Below are 21,122 nucleotides of genomic sequence, written 5' to 3'. Positions count from 1 at the left end.
CCATCCCTACAATCAACTTTGGGATATTTTCATCACCTCCAAAAGACACCCTGTACCCTTCAGCCATCACCACTTCCCCTTTGCCCCTGTCCACCTAGCCCGATGCCCACTCATCTTTCTGTTTCTGTAAGTTTGCTCATTCTGGACATTTCCTGTAAGTGGAGTCCTGCAATATGCAGTCTTTTGTGACTGACTTCTTTCACTTAATATAGTATTTTCAAGGTTCATCCGTTGTAGCACGTATCAATACTTCTTTCCTTTTCATGGCCGAATAATATTCCATTGTATGGACAGACCACATGTTATTTATCCCTTCATCCATTGATGGACATTGTGGTTGTTTCCATCTATGGCACATACAAATAATGCTGCTAAGAGAGGAGTTTTTAGAAAAAGCATATGACATCCTACCTTGGACAGAGAGCCCTTCCTAGGTAGAAAATAAATTGGCCTCAGAGTTCTGAGGCTTTACTTCAGAGTTATTTTGTTGCCATGACTGTCTTCATTCATTGAGAAAACAAAATATCCACAGATGGTATAACCAACAGCATGATTGAAGGTGTGGGCTCTGGAGTTTGGATCCTGGCTTGACCACTTGGCATTAGCTCTTGGACTTCAGGCAACTTTAGCTTCTCTGGGATGATAATGGCACCAACTGCTTAGGTTGTTGATCACTGAAAGGTGTCCATGAGTATTTGTAAGTGTTCAGTAAAGGTTGGCTGTTACTCTAGGTGTAGGCCAGAGCCCCCGCTGCTTGGTTTGATAGGAACATTTCAGCATATGCTCAGAAAACTTTCCTTTGCTTTGTCTGAGCGCAGGCCCTTGTGATAGCTGGGATTTCTCTCCAGGCCGCTAACCTATATGGCTACATCCTTTGTAAGATGGGAGGCGAGAGTGACATCAGCAAAGTCACAGCCGGTTTTCTGTCCCAGACGGTGTTCCAGACGGTGAGTTACTGAAATCTGACTCCTGGACCCCTGCTCTCCAGAAGCTCAAGTGAAAGAGGCCTGTTGGCAACTGCAGTTTTTAATGTTTTCCTTATCAGCCAGGCTGCCACTGTTAGTTTTTAAAATTGTATTAAAATATACATAACATAAAATTTATATTTTAGGTATTTTAAGTGTATGGTTCAGTGTCATCTAGTACATTTACATCGTGCAACCATCTATTGCCATCCAGAACTCTTCCATCTTCCCATACTGAAACTCTGTACTCATTAAACAGCACCCCCCTGTGCTCCAACCCCCAGCCCCTGGAAACCAACATTCTCTTTTCTGTGCCTATGACTCTGACGACTCCAGGGACCTCACTTAAGTGGAATCATACAGTATTTATCCTTCTGTGACTATCGCTGTTAATTTTAAGTGATTTTAAAAGCTATAGAATTAAGCTATAGAATCAGAATCAGGCCAGGCCCTGAAAACCATGGTTGACTTTCCGCTTGCAGGCCTGCCCAAGTGACTTTCAGAAGCCTGGCCTCGAGGGGCTGGAGATCCACAAGTGCTAGGTGAGAGGCGGGATCAAGGCAGGGGTCTGGCCGGTGCAGGGCTGGGGGCTTGTGAGAAGCGCAGCTCCCCTGGGCTTGGCTGTGCCTGTGGCCTGGATGGGCTTCCCTCAGTGCCCTGAGGGCTAGGTGCACGGCCAGCTGCATAGCCAGTCGGGGACCAGCCTGGGCATTGGGCATTCCCAGGGCTTTGTGACTTCATCGCCCTTGACCAGAGTCCCACCTCCCTCACATTGGACTTGTGTAAATTTGACCACGTGCAGGCATGAAGGGGAGTGGTGGTGGTGGTTGGGGGGATTCGAGAATGGGAGGGAAAGGACAAGGGGGTTTGCCTGCCCTTATGTCCAGAGTAAGATGGAAAAGAGGAATTTACTCTTCCTTCAGCTGTCTCAGTTCCTGGGCATCTGTCATGCAAACAGTGAACATCTCACGGCAATGTAGATAATTCTAGAGTTCACACCTGTCTTTCCTTTTTATGTAACTGATAAAAACCCTATGAAACGTCTTGTATGACAAAAGAAACTGCTGAATACAGTGTAACATGACTACACAGGGTAGACACAGACCCCCAATTCTGTGTATGCGGGTGACTAGGGCTTCTCACAGGCGTTTTGCCTACCTCAGCTGCATCATATGCTTACCCTCAGGTCAAGCCTTAGCTTGAGGCTCAATTGATATTCTAATTTTTCCTCAGTCTGAAGAATAACTGTGAACTATGCTATTTGAAACCATGACTGTGTATTTTGCACTGAAGCCACACATCATCTCTGTTTTCTTTTCAGGCTTATCTTCAGAGGCGACAGCAGCTGAAGTGAGCGGGTCTATAATCAAACAAGCTTCCAGCAGAGAAGAACTCCACGACCTGCAAGTTGTTGGTTTTTCAGTGACGCAGGCCTTGGGAAAGGTTTGAAGAGATGTTTTTATTTTTTAAATGGCATATCTGTAAAGAATGCCCTTTATATATGTTCTGAAGAAAACTGTACAAACATTAGATGATTAAAGTGTCTCTGCAAACGTGACTTCACAGCACACCAGAGCCTGGTCCCTCTGCCGGTGGCCCCACTCCGCCCCAGCTGGTCAGGACATGCTGGCTGTGCTGCTCGTGTCCATAATGTCCCTCTGTGTTTCAGGAACTAATGAGGCTCTCTCCTCTGGCTGCTGGAGACTACAGAACTCTTGGATTCCTGGAAGACAAGACGGCAGGCAAAGAAGCAGTGATGGCTCCTCAGTCCCCCCGCCAGCCCTGCCCTGTTCTGGTTTGGGGAGGGAATCCCCAGATGGCTTCACTCCCTAAAAAGCCCCATTTCTGTTGATGCCCTGAACCTCCAAAGTGACCTGAATACCATGCACTGCCCATCCGTGCTTATAAGCACCAGCTGGAGGCCTTTCCTTTGTCCATTCTACAGATCAAGAAGCCTAGGAATGACGTTTACCCCAAAGCCATTTTACTAGGCAAAAAGAACCCACACAAACCAAGCCTCTGGGCCGTAGTACTGACACCTCTGACATACGTGCGGCAGAATGAGGCCTGCACATGGGTTTGGTTCGGCTCACTAGGCTGATTTTTTTACAGGCTGGTTTCATGGTTTTTTTCCCTTAATTTTCTTTCTACAGCTTTATTTAGATATATTTCCTATGCCATAAAAATCATCCTCCCTGTGTCTTTTAAACTATGACTTAGTTCACAGTATTGATGTACTGAAAGATTTCTCATCGACTCCTGGCTTCCTGGGCTGAGGGAGACACTCTCAGGTCATCCCAGAACCACTGTCCCTGGTGTCATGTGGCAGTGACCATCTACGATCCTACGTGGATCTTCGCACTCCCAGCCCACTTTGCTCATTTATGTTGCTTCCTGGCTCCACTGCCATCTGGATTCACAAGACTCACATAAACACTCACTTTGAATGATGGTTCTGTAGGCTAATGTGGCTGGTGAATCCGGCACATCAATCAAAAAAGACCGTCCTTCGTCACAACTCTTACCTTAAAGAAACAAATGAAAGAAAATTACATCCCTAAAGAAAACAAAGTAGCAATATGACCTTCCGGCTCTTTCAGCACCTGTGACATTAAGAAGATCTTGAACCTACCATATTCATGATGAAGATGAAGAAAAAAGCCCAGAAAGAATGTCAGGGATCTCAAAGGACCTCACCCACCTCCCCTCCATCCAGCAGGGACCCTGGCTAGCATTTCAACACGGCTCTGACCCTCACCCGGCCAATGGTGTATAGTGTGTGCGCCTACATAGCATCTGGGTGGTGTATGGCAAATGCAGGTTCCAGGCCCCCCAAAAGAACAGATTCACAGCAGCTCCTGGGTGGGCCTGGGAGCCTGCATTTTAAAAAAATTAGTTCTTTTGAGTAAAAAGACAATGAATGCACACGGTAAAAAAGTATGGAATACAAAATGTTATACCATAAAAGGTGAGTCCAAGAGACTACCGGTGTTTCAGGTGTCTTCCTAAAAATAACATGTATGTATCAGTATGGCCTATATATGCACATACACACCCATATACTTAAAAAAACAAAACAAAACATGGAATGAATGGGAATATAAAATACACATATTCTGCCCATTCCTTTTTCCATGTATAATTTTACCTTGGGGGTCATTCCGCATTAGTATCAATCCATCTACTCATCTTTCACAAAACTGTCCACTCCAGTGCCCTCCTATGGACACGCAGGTTGTCCTTCAGACCACGTCAACCCAGCATCCGGGTGACCAAGATGCAGGGGCCTGCGCAGCAGCCATGTGGGATTCTCCCCTCCTCCATCTGCTCTGCTCATCCCCAGCCCTGAGAGGGCCCCTGCAGTCAGCCTCTCTGCCCTGCTCCCCAGATGCTGAGCACTGCTGGAGAAGCAGGAGCTATGGCCCCACGGCCCTCAGCTGCTCTCAACCTTTGGTGCACCTGGTGAGGCCCACTGTGGAACTGCCACTTCCTCAACTCCCCTAATGCACTGTCCCATGGAAGAAGGAAGCCCAAGGGAGGGAAGGAGCCCAGGGTGAGAGGAGGATGGTAGCGGTGGGGCTACCGCGGGAATGTGGTGAAGACAACTCAGGAAGCCCCCGAGTTCACAGCAGGAGGACTAGGTATGGGAAGTACAGGCCCCAGAACAGTCCCCTACAAATCACTTTGCTTCTTTCCTAGTGCCTTCCCTGCACCCCGGCATCTCCCTGACCAATCTCTGCTCTGCTTTTCCAGCCCCAACTCTACTGCCCCTCCTCCCTGAGGTCTGCCTGCTCCCTTGGCTACCTGCCTGTGTGTCTCACAGCTTCTCTCTGCTGGAGGGCAAGCTCCTGGAGGGACGGTTCTGGGGCTAATGTCCCAAAGTGTGAAGGCCCACACCGCGACCAAATTGGGGCGTTTAGACTCACCCACCTATGTGTGGGTCCAGAGGCACTTTGCCAAGGAGAGGTATCTTCAGATCTTGGCACATGGCCTCGGCACCCCCAGTTGTTGGCGGGAATATCTGAGACTCTTTCTGTCAGGCAAATTAAATGGGGGGAAGAATCAGAACTTTGTTTCAGAATCATAACACTGGACCACATTTTAAAGAAACTTTTCAAAAACATCTATTTTGAATGTGAAACACTACCAAAAGAATTATCATTAAATCAGCAATGGAGAATTTTAACTGTGATCCCACCTCTGGAAACAATGGAGAAAGCAGAACCAGTTTCACAGAGACCGACTCCTATTATTTCCTCGACCACAGAAAAGGGGATGGGGCAGCCAGCAGGCTCACCTTACACTTAGGGCAGATGAAGCCGCTCATGTTCTCCACCACCCCGATGATGGGCAGCTTCACCTTGTGACAGAAGTTGATTTCTTTCCGGACATCCTGGAGGGACATCTCCTATCAAATTCAAAAGACCAGCTGTTTCAAGGTCAAAGCACAAGAAAGAGAATGTGTGTGTGTGTTCAAGGGATGGTTGCAATGCTGTGGATTACCATCATAAATCCTCAGAGAGATGTGCCATATAATCAATGACCAATTTTTTAAAAGATTTTTGAAATTTATTTTTAGACAGAGGGGAAGGGAGGGAGAAAGAGGGAAGAGAAGCATCAATGTGTGGTTGCCTCTCATGTGCCCCAAATCAGGAACCTGGCCTGCAACCCAGGCATGTGTCCTGACTTGGTGACCCTTTGGTTTGCAGACCAAGCACTCAGTCCAGGCAGTATTCATTTCCCCAAAACCCCAAATATCAAATGTACAATGAGTCTACAGAAAAGTGACCTTTTAACATATCTCAGTGTCTACTTTCTCCTCAGTGGACTACACGGAGCCAAAGTGCGCACTGTTTCTTGGGTCAGGTGCCGGATGTGAAGGGCTCTGGGGAAGTGGGGGTCCCTAGCCTTAAGTCACATTTCCCAGAGAAGTTCTATACAAATGGCACACTCACGTGGAGTGTGCCCCCATGGCTTTCTGAGGAAGGGCTGGTATCTGCTCTGTCTGTCTCCTCTTTTTGAACCCTAGGGGGACTCCTTGTTTCCATTAATAACTGTTATATTGGAGAAACCATCTTTGTGCCAACTAGAGTTTTGTTGTTTTTTAATACTTTTAGAGTAGCTTTATGCTCATAGCAAAACTGATCGGAAAGTGCAGAGACTTCGCATAGGCCCCTTGCCTCTACATCCCGAGTGGTACATTCCAGCCATACTGTTTTCCTTTTAAGCAATTTCACTGGGACCCTTGCTAGGTCCCAGGGAAATTACTTTTCAAAAATTCAACAGAAAACACTCCTAAGGACAAGTCCATCTTCTCACCACCCGCCACCGGTCTCTAGCTACCTAAGCAGTGTCTTGCTCCTCCACATGCCCCAAACATCTTTCCACAGGGCCCCAGAGCGCTCTGACCAGCCCGACTCCCGCCTGTCACATCCCTCCCTGACCCAGTGCCTTCACGCGGCCCACTGTGCCACGTTCCTCAGTAAACTGCATGGGCCAGGAGGGAGGACCAGTCTGTTTTACTGCCCTGGTACCTGGCCCAGAGCCTGAACACAGTAAATGCTCAGGGAGGGCTTGGCAAAGGATGAGGGGCCATACTGACTGATTAGAGGCAAACTAAGATATACCCTCCTTATTATGCTTTCTCAGGAGTGGAGGAGAATATTGTGAAGAGAAGTATCACTGAAGAGAATTATCTGTTGGTTTCTTGAGACCCCTTAAGATCAATGGCAATAATAATAAAGCACAACATAGACCTGACACCTTTTATTGCCTGCTGGGTTTACTCGGTTTAGGTTCAGCACAGCCTCTATGTGACCAGGACAGAAGGAGCTGGCAAGGACCAAAGAAGAAGCAAGGACCACAGCAGCCTACCCAGAAATCCCCATCGATGCCCCAGGCTAGTATTGTGGAAAACTGGGGAGAGTTCCTGAATTGTTCTGAAATGTAAAGAGGCCCTACAGATTGTGGGGACCTGAGGCATGAGTGACCATGAGGGAAATCCAAATTATAACAGCACCAACAGCCTCGTTGTCTTTGTGCGGGAATATTAAAATGCAACTCTGAACCACTACTGGACCAAAAGATCCAATTGTGGAATGCTTATTTGTCAATGGAAAGTGCCTGGACCAAAGGTAAACGAGGTTTCTGCAGATATATATCAGGGTCTGCTTGTTTTAAAGAGACATTTGGAGACCAGGGTCTCGGGGTCTTTGAGGAAGAGAGCTTTCTAGGCAGTGTGGTTTGGACCCAGCTCCCTCCCAGCACTAGTTCACCTGAGGGGTGGTGATTATCACCGCCCCATCGATGTGTGCTGCGGCCAGGTACTGGATGACAGAGAGGTGTTCGTCCGAAGTCCCGGGCGGGGTGTCCACGATGAGGTAGTCAACCTCTCCCCAGTCCACATCGCGGAGGAACTGCTTGATCATGCCTGAAAGGAGGAATCTGCACTGATGCCAGATTTCTCTTTTCCCTTTACTGTACTTAGGACTCTTTACAGAAACATAGTTTGTGATCTTCATGTACCTCTAGATTTGGTCTATACTTGAAATCAGTGGTATCTGGCAACGTCTGGAGGCATTTCTGGTTGCTGTGATGAGGGAGGGGTACTACTGGCATCCAGCACACAGGAGTGCCCCCAACATCTGTGGTGTAGAGCCCAGTCCACCCCGCTCCTAACAAAGAATTATCTGGCCTCAAATGTCCACCGTGCTGAGTTTGAGGAATCTTGCCCTAAATGACTTTTGTATTGTCACCCTAAGCCTCAGTGCCCAATCAATCTGGTATCGATTTCACCTCACACACTTCTCTCTTTGACACAAATGAGCCACTACAAAACCACAATACAAGTAATTTCAGGGCTATATAGGCTTTGAGGAGAATAAACCCATAGAAGAATTAAAAATCTGTAAAACAAAAACTGATTATTTCTATTAGCTGCCCTCAACCAGTGAAGAAAGAGGCAACTGGATGCTTAAAAATCCTGCCCTACGGAGCCCAGCAGGATGACTGTTGCTCCTGACAGGACGGGAGGCAAAGGGGACCCCGTGCAGTTCTGCCCTTGGAAGAAAGCAATAAAAGACAGAAAACAGAGTGGCAAACCATTTTTCTTTGGTCCTCTCCAGATAACAGCATCATCAGGACTGCTGAGCAAGAAACCCACCGACATCACCCCCAGGTTGTCTTCCAGGAACTGGAGAGGATGAGGCAAGAAACATTTTACTTAAAGCCACAGAACAAGGCACTTCCCTATGTGTTTTCTGGCTGGGAAAAAAACATTTTGGGGACGATATTAATGTGTGACCTATGAGTATATTCACACTTTGAATCTTCAACTCATTTTTGAAAACAAAGAAAGTTACCACATTGTGGGGATAGAAAGAGATATCGTATGGCCCTCGGCTGCAATGACAGTCAACTTGGCTAAAATAAATGAGCATCATGTCCTCAACTGGTGGAACCTGGCGGGGCAAACTATAGCCCCCGGGCCAAATCTGGCCCACCATCTGTTTTTGTACATAAAGTTTTACTGGAATCCAGCCACAGTCACTCATTTACATATCACTACTTTTGACCTGCAATAATGGAGAGTGCATGGCTCACAAACTGAAAATATTTATTGCCTGACCTTTTACAGAAACGGTTTGCCAATCCCTGGTTGTAAATGTAGTTCCTGTGCCTAGAAAAGTGCCTCAGTAAATATGTGTTGACTAATAAACAGGTGCATTGAGAGGAATGTTGTCAACCCACCACATACCCATTACGCACACATGACCCATAATTTACTACCTTGAAAATAAGGCAAAGAGGTGAAAACTCACCACTGGAGACCAGCCAGAGCCACTCTGGTGAACCTGTGTGAACATGGGCATCGAGGTTCATTTATAAATTCTGCACCCTGGTCATACCTCATGCACAGACAAATTTTATGCAGTAAGAAGACAGTTTTATAAAACACAATTTGTCTAAAAATACTACTACTAAATTCTTAATAGGCAGTGAACAGCTTGGGGAATGAGGGTGAATGAAAACTATAATTAAATACCCTGGGACTTCTGGCCAAGTTGGAGGCAAAGGTAGATATGCTTTGCTTCCTTGTACAACCAAAAGAAGGACAACAACCAATTTAAAAACAAAAAAAGCCCAGAACTGCCAGAAAATTGAATTGCATGTAAGTCCAACAACCAAGGAATTAAAGAAGAAATATTCATCCAGACTGATGTGCCAAGACAAAGAAATATGGCCCAAATGAAGGAACAGATCAAAATTTCAGAAAAAGAACTAAGTGACAAGGAGATAGCTAACCTATCAGATGCACAGTTCAAAAAACTGGTAATCAGGATGCTCAGAAAAATGACTGGATACAGATGAAAAGTAAAGGAAGAAGTGAAGGCCATACAAAGTGAAATAAAGGAAAATATACAGGAAACCAACAGTGAAGTGAAGGAAACTGGGGCTCAAATCAATGGTTTAGAACAAAAGGAAGAAATAAACATTCAACCAGAACAGGATGAAGAAAGAAGAATTCAAAAAAAATGAGGAGAGGCTTAGGAACCTCTGGGACAACTTTAAACGTTCTAACATTGGAATCATAGGGGTGCCAGAAGGAGAAGAGGAAGAGCAAGAAACTGAAAACTTATATGAAAAATTAATGAAGGAAAACTTTCCCAATATGGAGAAGGAAACAGACAGGCAAGTCCAGGAAGCTCAGAGTCTCAAAGAAGCTGGACCCTAGGAGAAACACACCAAAACTCAAAATTAAATTACCTAAGATTAAAGATAAGGAGAGAATCCTAAAAGCAACAAGACAAAAGGAGAGTTACCTACCAAGGAGTTCCCAGAAGAGTATCAGCTGATTCCTCAAAAGAAACCTTACAGGCAAGAAGGGGCTAGCAAGAAGTATTCAAAGTCATGAAAGTCAAGGACCTACATCCATGATTACTCTATCCAGCAAAGCCATCATTTAGAATGGAAGGGCAAATAAAGTGCTTCCCAGATAAGGTAAAGCTAAAGGAGTTCATTGTCACCAAGCCCTTATTATACGACATGTTAAAGGGATTTATCTAAGAAAAAGAAGATCAAAACTATGAAGAGAAAAATGACACTCACAACTAGCATCAACTGAACCTAAAAAACAAAAGCAAAACCATACTAAGGAAACAACTAGAATGGGAAATCACAGGAATGGAGATCACATGGAGGGTTATCAGTGGGGAGGGGGAGGAGGGAGAATAGGGGAAAAGGTACAGGGAATGAGAAGCATAATTGGTAGGCACAAAATAGACGGGGGAGGTTAAAAATAGTATAGAAAGTAAGGAAGCCAAAGAACTTATATGTACGACCCATGGACATGAACTAAGGGGGGTGGGAATACTGGAGGGAGGTGGATATAGGGTGGAGAGAGATAAAGGGGAGAAAAAAAAATGGGACAACTGTAATAACATGATCAATAAAATATACTTAAAAAATAGCCTTTTTCCCTATTAAATTGGGATATCTTGAAACTCTGCTTAGACATATAGTCAGGGAACCAAAGTTACCCAAGTTCAAATATAATTTGGAGTCTGAGGTATTTTCAAAGAATGACAAACTGGTTGTGGGGATAATGAGAAAATGCAGGTAACTGTGGTGCAGAGAGGTTGCCTATAAAAGTCTGTGAGTGAAGAAAGAATCTTCTGTGAGCCAGGTGACATAGTACCTGCCCTGTCAGTGGCCTGAGCTTCAGCTCTGGCCTACACTCCCCAGGGAGCAAGAACTGGGAGAAAGTATGTCAATGAGGAGCTCATGGAGGCTACTTCAAGAGTCAGACTCCCCTTCAGAGGTATTCATCCATAGCCAAGGTTCAACTTTGCATCACCTCTGTTATAAGGCTAGAACTTAGGCAACTCCCAATTATATGTCAGTCTTAGAAATTAGAGCAACACAGGAGCCAAAACAGAAAGTCTGTTTTTCTTAACCAAGTTTTACATTTTAAAACAGCTCTACTGAGATACAATTCACATACCATACAATGCACCTATTTAAAGTGTAAAATTTAATGGCTTTCGGGACAGTCACACAATTGTACATCCTCCACCACAATCAATTTTAGAACATTTTCATTACTCCAAGATACCTTGTACCTCTTCACTGCCATCCCCAATCCCTACACTTCCCTCCAGAACCAGATGACCATGGGTAGGCTGTCTCTACACATGTGCCTATTTCAGACATCTCATAGAAATGCAATCACATAATTTGGTTCTGGCTCTGAGGTCTCACTTCTTAAAAATCCACCCATTCCTACTTATCCTTGTTCTCTAAGTCTCTGGTATTTAGGGAGGGGCAAACATGATGACCCGATAATGTAGGAGAAAAAGAAAAACAGTCGAGATTCTATTTCATTTCACTATTTAAAAATTTCCATTTTCATAACATACTTTTGTACTGTAAATTGTATATGTATATAACTTATAAGTAAATACAGTAAGTGTACACCCACACTGTGGGCATGTGCTACAAAGCTTGTTACTCAAGGGTATGCGGTCACAGACATCTGATCCCGCTGCTGGACCCCGACCCTGCATGGTGTCGCACCCTGCCCAGCACCCTCAAAACCAAAGCCCAACCCCCAGGGCACAGCCCACCAGGAATGGCCCCATTTGTCTCTGGCTACTCTCCAGCTCCCTGTGTCCCCGCCCCACAGGCGACTTTGCGGAGGAAATGAGGACTCTCCTGCCTCAGGGCTCCTGCACTTCCCTCAGCCAAGAAGGCTCTTCCCAGGCTTTCTGTAGCACGATGCTGCGGACCACCCCCTCCCAAAAGCAGCTCCCCTTCCTGCCCTGCTCCATCCTATCTGTCCCCTTACCCTGCTTTAGTTTTCTGTTATCTATCACCTGTCCCTTCCCATGAGGGCCGGGGTCTTTATCTGCCTTGCTCACCACTATACCCCAGCACCCAGAAGAGAGCCAGCACTTAAGTAAAGAATGAACCAATCCTGACACTCCTGGAACTGACTAGCCCTCCAGCCAGATTTGATGCACCACCCCTGGGGGCCCCCTCCCTGGATTGCTTCTTGCTACTCTGAAGGGAGAGACTAGCACCTGCACAGGCTGCTGTGGCCCTGCCTCTAACCCTACTCCATGTCACTTGCCTGCTTCACAGTCTCAGTTCCCCAAAGGTGACCACAGGGCAGAAATATTCCCTTATTTCCAGGGTACAAACCCCTAGCCAACCCTGGTCTAGCTTTCCCAGTAAGAGCTAAGTTTCCGTGTCTTACTTCTTCATTTCACTTGCTGTTTCCCTTCCTCTCTGAGAAGGTATCAAAACCTACTTCTTGAATGGTTTGGATGAACTTTATATATAATTCTCCCCACCCCTCAGCCCACGGTTGTTCAAGTAGACAGATGGATTAGCAAACATTGACCTGGTTTCCTCATGTCCATGTAAAAATGCATGGGCTCTGCTAACCCCTATGTTTAGGTTGAATAGTTTAACACTCTAGGTTGCTGTAAGAGACCACTTTACCGCATTTTGTAATATAGCTCTTACCTGTTCTCCTTCCAATCCCATTATCTTGGGAATTGACGGCCCACATATATCAATGTCTAAAAGAGCAACCTGGGGAACAAGAAGAGACCAGAACAGTAAGAGACTGAACATACAATCCTCCACATACACACAGTTCGGAGAGGAATAGGGTTCTGGGAAAAGGAGGGAGGGGAGAATATAGAAAGAAACTGGGGCAAATGTCTGCCCCCCAATAAAGCAGAACCTCATGAGGAAGAGTTACAACATTTGTCTTCTCAGCCAGGGAGACACAGTCCAAGACTCGGAAAGAGAACTTGGCAGTGTGTCCACAGTGAGTCCTTCTGTCCTGGCCCCAGCATGACCTAGCTCCAGGGCGATCCTGTGGACCTGGGTGTCAGGTTACTTGGAAAATCAGGTCCTGGCACTGTTTACTTGGCTTTTATCGTGTGTGTGTGTGTGTGTGTGTGTGTGTGTGTGTGTGTGTGTGTTGGGGGGCGGGGGGGCGGGGCGCAGTAGGGCGTTATCATTAACTGTTTTACAGAAGAGGAAACTAATGTTTCAGAGAGGCCCAATGACTTGTTCAATGAGCAAGAAGCAGAGCTGGGACATAAATCAAGGCCTACTGACTCCAACGCCAGGGTTCTTTCCACTACGCGATGGGGCCTGGTGAGAAGCTGAGCTCTGACCACACCCTGTTTTCCTGTGATCCTAAAGGTTACTAATAGCTTAGGCTCAACTTCCAGAAAAGAAACGAAAAATAAGAAGGAAATCTAGAAAACCTCTTTGGCTAGTGGTAAGTGCAGCCTTGGATGACTCTTTCCACCCCAAACACCCTGCTTTCCCTCTGTGATAAATGAAGTCTGAAATGACCTTCAGGAAGTCCCTGAAGAGCTGGCTAGTATTCATCCTCAAAGCTCTAATAAAGCTTGAAAGTTTTGGATGCAAACTATAGCATCTTGGGGTTAACTGTTGAACTTGCCCCAAATTCACTTCTTGATTGCCTCTTCAAGCCTCTCAGCAGATCCCAACCTCACGCATCCTCACATGCTCTCAGACCCAGGTCAGGAAAGCTTTTCATACATCAGATCAGCCAGATACCTCACGTGCTCTCTGCTGGACTAAGCAAGGAGTGCAAAAGAATGACACAAACTTGACAACCTGACTTTCTTGGCCTTCTTGATCTCTGGTAATTGGGGACTATTGTGCATTAATGATCCATAGACATTTTACGTCACAATTTTAGAAATCATACCATCACTACAACCTTATCAGAGACTTTCATCAATACTCTTCGGTTTCTAGCCTGGTCTCCATGTTCTTTTGGGAACAATCTAATTAGTTTCCTTTTGAGGCATTAAATTCCCCACAACCAAGAAAGTGAATCGTGAGTGAAATGGTACAAGGATGGACACAAGAAACAGACCGTTTGAACTCCTGCGGTGGTACCGAAAGAGGCTGTGACACATTCCTGCTATCCAGATCTCCACAGTGACCCTGTGTCCTGTCCCTTCCAAACTTCCTGTTGATCCTGTCACTATCCCCCATATCCATCCAATTAATTCATTTTCTCTCAAGTTAAGCCAGAGAACCCTAGATGAGACATGTGCCTGCATTCATTCTCACTAGGGCCTCTGTGGAAAATGCTAGACGCCCGAGAAGAGGAAGCCCTGACACATCTCTCCCACACAGGGTGGTGGCGCGGGGTGCTGCAGTGCTGTCGGGATCCAAACTTCACCTTAAGAAGAGGCCATGGGAAGCGGGGTCTAGTCCTAACTCTTAGCAATCTGAGGCTGTCACCGTGCGTAGATTGCTCCTCTCTCCCCAGCCCTCAGTCTCAGCTTTTGACCTACAAAACAAATGTTTCAGGAGATTGTTAGGACCCTTCCAACTTTAGTGTCTACAAACCCCAGAGATGGGCCTAAAAACTCTGTAGTCCTGAAGCACCTAGTGTGGATCTTTTAATGACCGAGCTCATCTTCAGGCAAGATGAAGTGGTAATTTGTGGAAGCTGGTGACCTGCAGTGGAAAGATGGTGTGTGCTTCTTTGATGTCACAGGGCGGGCTCCTCCGCCTTCCTTAACCACAACTTAACTCATTTCCCAGCCTGCCTGTGAGTGGTCGGGAGTGTTTCCCAATTCTGCTGCCTCTTGCTGCAAGGCCCTTTGCAAATGAGTTGTCAGACTCCTGCCTGCCTTAAGTAAACAGTCTTTCCCAGAGTCAGAAAAGGGACCGGGTGCTTCCCACCATCATGCTGAATTTAGGGCAGGGAGGAATGTGTGCGACTTGACTGTAATATACAAGATACACTGAGCGCCACTGTGCACCTTCTGGAGACGGTGATGTTTTCAGTTACAAGTAAGTCTGCTGGGGAAAATACACTTTCCTGAGTGCTGACATTTTTTAAAAGTACCACTGCATAAAGAAATTCATCTTATTTAGCCATCCTTCCACATTGGATGGTGTGCCTTCCTTCAATATTCCCCCAAATCTAGGCATGTGTTCAGTGTGGACTTCTGGACTTAATCATATGGAAGTATAATTATATGTAAACAGCTGTTGATTCACAAGTGGTTATTGGCAACCAGTCTGGTGAAAGCCCATCTCCACAGAGCTGTGAAGAATATGCCCAACAGCTTTTGAAAGCAACAATGATTCTGGGAAATCTGGGCAATCTGTGAAGACAGATTTCTTGGCTTCCCAACTGACCAATACAAATCTGGCCCTCAAATGGCAAGTGACTGTTCATTAGGAGAAGAATGAATCAGCAGGTTTATTTTGCACATGGTCTGAGGTTTCACTCTAGTTTCAGTAGGCTACAAATTCATTATCACTAAAGCAGAAATATCATCACTCCTCCAGGTTTCAGCAGTGAAATAAAGTAACAATAATGACTGCTATCAAGAACATTTATTGAGCACTTACTACATGTCAGGTACTGTGTTAATCACTTTACCTTTACACGCATCATTCCATTCAGCCTGAGTCCCATTTTACTGATGAGACAACCAAGGGAGAAAGAGCCTGGTAACCTACCAAGGTGACAGCAGTGCTGTGGGTGGGGCTGGGTTATGAACCTGGGTAGCGTGACCCTAGAGCCTGTGTTCTTGGTCACCATGCTAGACTGCGCCCCAAATGCTCAACTCGAGTTCTGGCTCCTCTATCTTCTCCAAAAGTTGGGTGATTCTGCTTCTTCTGTCTCCCTCTTTGCCCTCATTTGTTCTCTGCAATTTGCTCTATCTACTGCCCTAGTTTAGACCCTTGAGGCCTCTCATGGAGACATGAGCAACACCTCCTGGCTGGCTTCCCATCACCCTCTAACATTATTCAACCACATACTTGGCTGAGTGTCACAGCGGTGCTCCTAAAGCACTGGTCTGGCTCCCTTCACTGGAGCAATCCCCCCAGGCTGCCTGCCTTTCCATGTCTGCCCTGGTGGTCCCACTTCCGTGCATTTGCCTCCCCTTCAGCCACCCCATTCATCAGTCCCCACCACAGTCCAGACACAACCTTCTCCAAGCCCAGGTGTCCTCCACCACCAGTAGTTTCTTCCTTTCCAAAAATCCCTAGAGCACCCTTGGATGGCAGATATGAGATTCTAGAGAAGCCCACAAACACCATGTAGGCCAGTGATAGCAGCTCTTCATCCTAAAATGATTGGAACAGAAATGAGGGATAAGACAGAATTCAGAGCCCTAGTGAGTGACATGAATACTGAGCTTTACAGATCACCTAGTCCAGCCACTTTGCTGCTCCACGAAGGCTGTGGCCTTCCCAAGGTTTCAATCCTGCAAAGATGTTCTTTCTCAGCCAGCACTGGTGCTTCTGCTGTTACAAACCAAACCAGGGGCCGGTAAACTACAACCTGGAGGGCCAACTCCAGTTTTTGTATAGCCCACAAGCTATTACATTTTTAGAGGGTTGGGAAAATAAAAATCAAAAGAATACTTCTATGTCATGTTATAAAAATATATGACATTCAAATTTCAATAACAATAAAGTTTTATTAGGACACGGCCATGCTCGTGGTTTACAGATTGTCTCTGGCTGCCTTCATGTTTAAGGGCAGAACTGAAGAGCTGCTACAGAAACTGTATGGCCTGCAAAGCCTAAAATAGTTACCATCTGGCTCCTTACATAAAAAGTTTGCCAACTCCTGAAGCAAATTGTATTGTAATTTTGTAATCAAATGATTTTAAAAAATGTATTTCTGGAGTTCTTGGATACTGGTGAGGTGTTTCGGGGCAGGGTGGGGGGTATGTGTGCGCGCGTGGTTAAGCGCATGTGAGAGTAGCGGGCTTGATTCCCCTTGCCCACTATAGCTGCCTTTATTGTTTTTTTGTCTTGTTTTTGTGGAGGATATAAAGTATTTAACATATTAAGACCTTAGGGTGTTATTGCACACTGAGGTAGAATGGTTTTCACAGAAGTAGAACGTACTGAAATTTATTCAGCTTTTAGAATTTTAAAAGAGGCAATGTGTGAAAATTTTGAAATTTCAATATTAAATGTACTCTACAGTCCCTTCTAGCACTAACTTGCTTTAAAAAACAAGAAGTCCAACAAAAGTAAAGGACCATTTGTCAATTGGTAAGAAACCTGAAGTGGATGTTAGCTCTCATATATAAAAATTACTTCCAATATTCAAAATGTTAGAAGAGCAAAGTAATTTTCAGAAATAAAACAAGGTATGAGAGAAGGCACACACAAAGACCATGAAAGGGTAGGGAATGGCTTTCAACACAAACAAAATTGTTTCTGGGTTACATGGAACTCTTGTAGGCCCCAAAACATGTCCTGATGGAGAAAATGGCAGAGTTGGCAACTGAAATGGAGTGACTAGCAAGCTCTCTAACCCAGAGCACACACAGCGCCAATACACAAATCCTCAGCAAGGTCTCTCACTCAAGGGGTCAGTATGTTGGGCAGCTGGGTTCCAAGAGACACCCACGCCGCTCTAGAAGTTCTGATATGTAGGGAAACAACAAAAAGGTGGAATGTGTTCTGTGATTAAAAAAACAAAACCTGAAAACCACAATAGTCATGGTTTTATTAGATATAAAACGATAAAGTGAATATTGGGATCATTTTCTAAAGTCAATGCAAAACCACCATGAGTGAGTGCTAAATGAATACCCCAAAGTATTTTAAAAATCACAGGTTCTGCACATTTCCATCGGACCTTTTTGGTAAAAAGTATTTTGTTCTTCCTGGCGCTATCATACCTTTCATTAAGGCTGAAATCCAGAGAGCAGCACTGGGTAACCTGAGTTTTCCTGCTCATCTGTATACCTGTGTATAAGTTAGCGGCCTAGTACTGAAGTCAGCGAATGTTTTCTTCAAGGACTAAATAGAAAAAATTTTATGCTTTGTGGGAAAAATAAACAATACTATGTAGGCACTTATAAAATAATTTAAAAACAACTATTTAAAAATAAACAAACAGCTATGGCTGGTATGGCTCAGTGGATTGAGCACCGGCCTGCGAATCAAAGGGTTGCCAGTTCAATTCCTAGTCAGGGCACATGCCTAGGTTGCAGGCCAGGTCCCCAATAAGGGGCACACGACAGGCAACCACACATTGATGTTTCTCTCCCTCTCTTCCTCCCTTCCTTCCCCTCGCTCTAAAAATAAATAAATAAATCTTTAAAAAAAAAACCCAAATTAACAAAAAACAATAGGTAAACAATAAAATAAAAGTAACCACTTATTAATATAAAAATCATTCTTAGCTCACAGGCCATAAAAAGATAAGAGATGGGCTAGACTTGGCTATGAGCTATAGTTTGTAGATCCCTGGCCTAGAAAAAGGCAGAAATGGATTAATAATGAAAAAGAAGTCTGAGCTTATTGTATTAAATAACCAGTATGTCAAGAGAAATGTACACCTGCTATTCATTTTCATAATTGGAGCATCCAATGAAATATTTCATTTCATTGCTTGACTGCTATGTGTTTCCTCATTCTCTCTGCAGGGAGCTAAATTAAAAAAGTCTAATTCAACTTAGTTTAAGGAACCAGTTCTCTACAAGCCATCATGAACTCTTAGACAGGAGTCCCTCCCAGTTTTTCCTGAGGTCTCACCTGCGTGTTTTCATCCTCTGCTAGAGCGTGAGCAAGGTGGGCGCTGAACGTGCTTTTCCCAACACCGCCTTTCCCAGATAACACCAAGATTTTGTGTTTCACGGTCTTCATTTTCTCTTTGATTTCCCCCATGGCTGCAAAGAAAGCAATTCAGATGACAACATTCTCCAACTAAATCCTGAATGTGACTATTCCAATGGACTAGAAGGAGCTAAGTCCACAGGGCTGTTTCTAAGGATCGTGTCTGAAATACCATGTAGTCAATGGTAGTAATAAGAGCTACAAAGAAAACAAGGCTATTACCACACCTGACATTTTCTTACTTATTGGTTTACTTGTCATTCCTTACTAGAATTTAAGCTTCATGAGGTTGGGACTCTGTCCCAGAGTGTTCACCACTTTATTCCTGGCTCCAAATCAGAGCTTTGAATATATACTCTCATATGTATTAATGACAGGGATACATTCTGAGAAATGTGTTGTTATGCAATTTCATCCTGCAAACATCACAGAGTACACAAACCTAGATGGTAGAGCTTACTACATACCTAGGCTATATGATATGGCCTATTGCTCCTAGGTTAGAAGCCTATACAGCACAAGACTAAAACAGGCACAAAAGATGATGTAATCAAAGGATAAACATGAGATGTATGAGGCAACTGTCAGTGTAATACAGAATACTGTTTTATGAATAATATGTATAATATACGGTAATAAATATATAAACCAGTAATGTGGTTATTATCATATACTGTACATAATTGTATGTGCTATGCTTTTATACAACTGGCAGCACACAGGTTTGTTTACACCAGCATCACCATAAACTTATGAGGAATGCTTTTCGATAGGAATTTTTCAGCTCCCTTAATAATCTCATGGGACCACTGCCATATATGCAGTCTACCACTGACCAAAATATCATTATTCAGTGTATGACTGTAGTAATGATTCCCACCCTGGGGGCAAAACCCACCAGGGGACATTTGGCAATGTCTGGGGACACTTTTAGTTGTCACAAGGAAGGGGTGCTCCTGGTATAGAGCAAGCAGAGGCTAGGGATGCTGCTGGACATATGACTGCTCAGAACAGCCCCCACGACACCGAATTATCCAGCTCCAAATGTCAATGGTGCCCAAGGTGAGAAACCCTGACAAAAAGCAGGCACTTGAGAAGTATCTGTCACTGATGACTATCACTTATTAGACATTTGCTGTGCTTTCACTGTTTTCACCTTTATTTCAAATCCTTCAAACAACACTGTGAGGTTACTATTTTTCTCTCCATTACTGATGATGTAACAGAGGCTCAGGAAGGTTAAGACTATTGTTTAAGGTCAATACGAGTTGTGGGACCCAAGAATCAAACCCAAGTCTCTCTCTGAATGCCTTCAAAATTCTTCTTGCAGCCTTCTGCTTTTCAAGTTCCTTTTAGTAGGTTCCCAGAGTCCTCCCCACCTTCCAATTTGACCCTCGTATTACTTATTGCTGTGATAATTTATTTGCTTCCTTACTTATTTATGGTGGGTCTCCCCTATTAAACCAACATCCGCTACAACTGCGACCTCCTTCACAGTTACATTTCCAGCACAGAGCACTGTGCCTAGGAGCTGATTAATACATATTTCTGACGAATGAATGGAAGAATCCCTCCTCAAAAGAAATTCTGTCCTGCCCTGGTGTGGCTCAGTGGATTGTGTGCCCACCTGCAAACCAAAGGGTTGCAGATTTGACTCCCAGTCAGGGAACATGGCCGTATTGCAGGCCAGGCCTCTAGTAGGGGGCGAATGAGAGGCAACCACACACTGATGTTTTTCTCCCTCTTTGTCTCCCTTTAAAAACAAATAAAATATTTTTTAAAACGTTAGCTATAAAAAAAAGAAAAAAATGAAATTCTGCCCAAAGAAAGTAGCTGCTGGAGCAAAGATGGATCCCAAACTCCCTGACTTCAAAGTTTATACCATATTCCATCTGCGGGGGGGCTCGACGAGGCTAGTCAGTTGCTGTCACTCAAACCTCTGGCCGCACCCCTCAACCTGCGGACTTTCTCCTACGCCCCGCCCCTCTTACCTCGTGACGTAACTAGTCGTTGATCCTTAGGCTCCACCCCCATCCTGAGACTTTCTTTGCCTAAAGGCCTTGCCCCTCAGGCCCCGCCCCCGTCACTTATTCCTCAAATCCTGCCCTTCACCCCCGCCAACTTCTCCACGCCCCGCCCCTGTCGTTCTTCAGATCCCTTTCGTGTTCACCGCCAAAGTTTTCCCATACGCTCTGCTTCTTCCGGGCACGCGCCTTTCACTTCCTATTCAGGCTTTGCCTCTTCCTCACCCGGGTCTGGAACCGCGCCAGCTCCTGAAGCGCATAGCCGCTGGTTGGGACACCCTTGACAGGCGGCCCCTCTGCCCGCCTGGGTGCTGCCGGTTCCGGGACAGTCTGCGCAGAGACACAATCACAGTTAGAGTGGCTCCTGTCCTTTTAGCCCCGCCACCCACGCCCCTTCCGTGCGCTCACCGTGAGGCGCCTCCTCCATTTTGCCGCTTTAGTCGCAGGAACTTTGCAATCACCG

General features: G+C 45.1%; 2 protein-coding genes across 3 annotated transcripts in view; one reads left to right on the top strand and one right to left on the bottom strand.

Moving 5' to 3' along the window:
• Positions 1–2,488, top strand: part of TVP23A (trans-golgi network vesicle protein 23 homolog A) — a 26,278-nt gene extending 23,790 nt beyond the window's left edge. The window contains exons 6-8 of one of the 2 annotated variants that reach the window (XM_054589572.1): positions 819–947; positions 1,448–1,507; positions 2,287–2,488. In XM_054589572.1, the coding sequence (XP_054445547.1) occupies positions 819–947; positions 1,448–1,507 (189 nt within the window). In that variant the 3' untranslated portion in view covers positions 2,287–2,488. The remainder of the gene's footprint in view (positions 1–818; positions 948–1,447; positions 1,508–2,286) is intronic. The other variant, XM_054589573.1, reaches the window with a different exon arrangement.
• Positions 2,462–21,122, bottom strand: NUBP1 (NUBP iron-sulfur cluster assembly factor 1, cytosolic). The gene is made up of 11 exons (XM_054589571.1): positions 21,068–21,122; positions 20,885–20,989; positions 18,555–18,688; positions 12,495–12,563; positions 8,786–8,818; positions 8,067–8,157; positions 7,241–7,395; positions 5,263–5,373; positions 4,896–4,998; positions 3,407–3,490; positions 2,462–2,688 (listed from the first exon to the last, which is right to left on the bottom strand). Exons 1-11 carry the CDS (start codon positions 21,084–21,086, stop codon positions 2,582–2,584), a joined length of 1,011 nt encoding a protein of 336 aa, XP_054445546.1. The 5' UTR covers positions 21,087–21,122; the 3' UTR covers positions 2,462–2,581.

This window comes from Pteronotus mesoamericanus, unplaced genomic scaffold (assembly GCF_021234165.1).
Source record: "Pteronotus mesoamericanus isolate MK-2021 breed Mesoamerican mustached bat unplaced genomic scaffold, CSHL_Meso_final scaffold_167, whole genome shotgun sequence".
In the NCBI taxonomy this organism is placed as follows: domain Eukaryota; kingdom Metazoa; phylum Chordata; class Mammalia; order Chiroptera; family Mormoopidae; genus Pteronotus; species Pteronotus mesoamericanus.
Note: the sequence above shows the minus strand (reverse complement) of the source record. Positions and strands in the feature narration are given on the sequence as shown.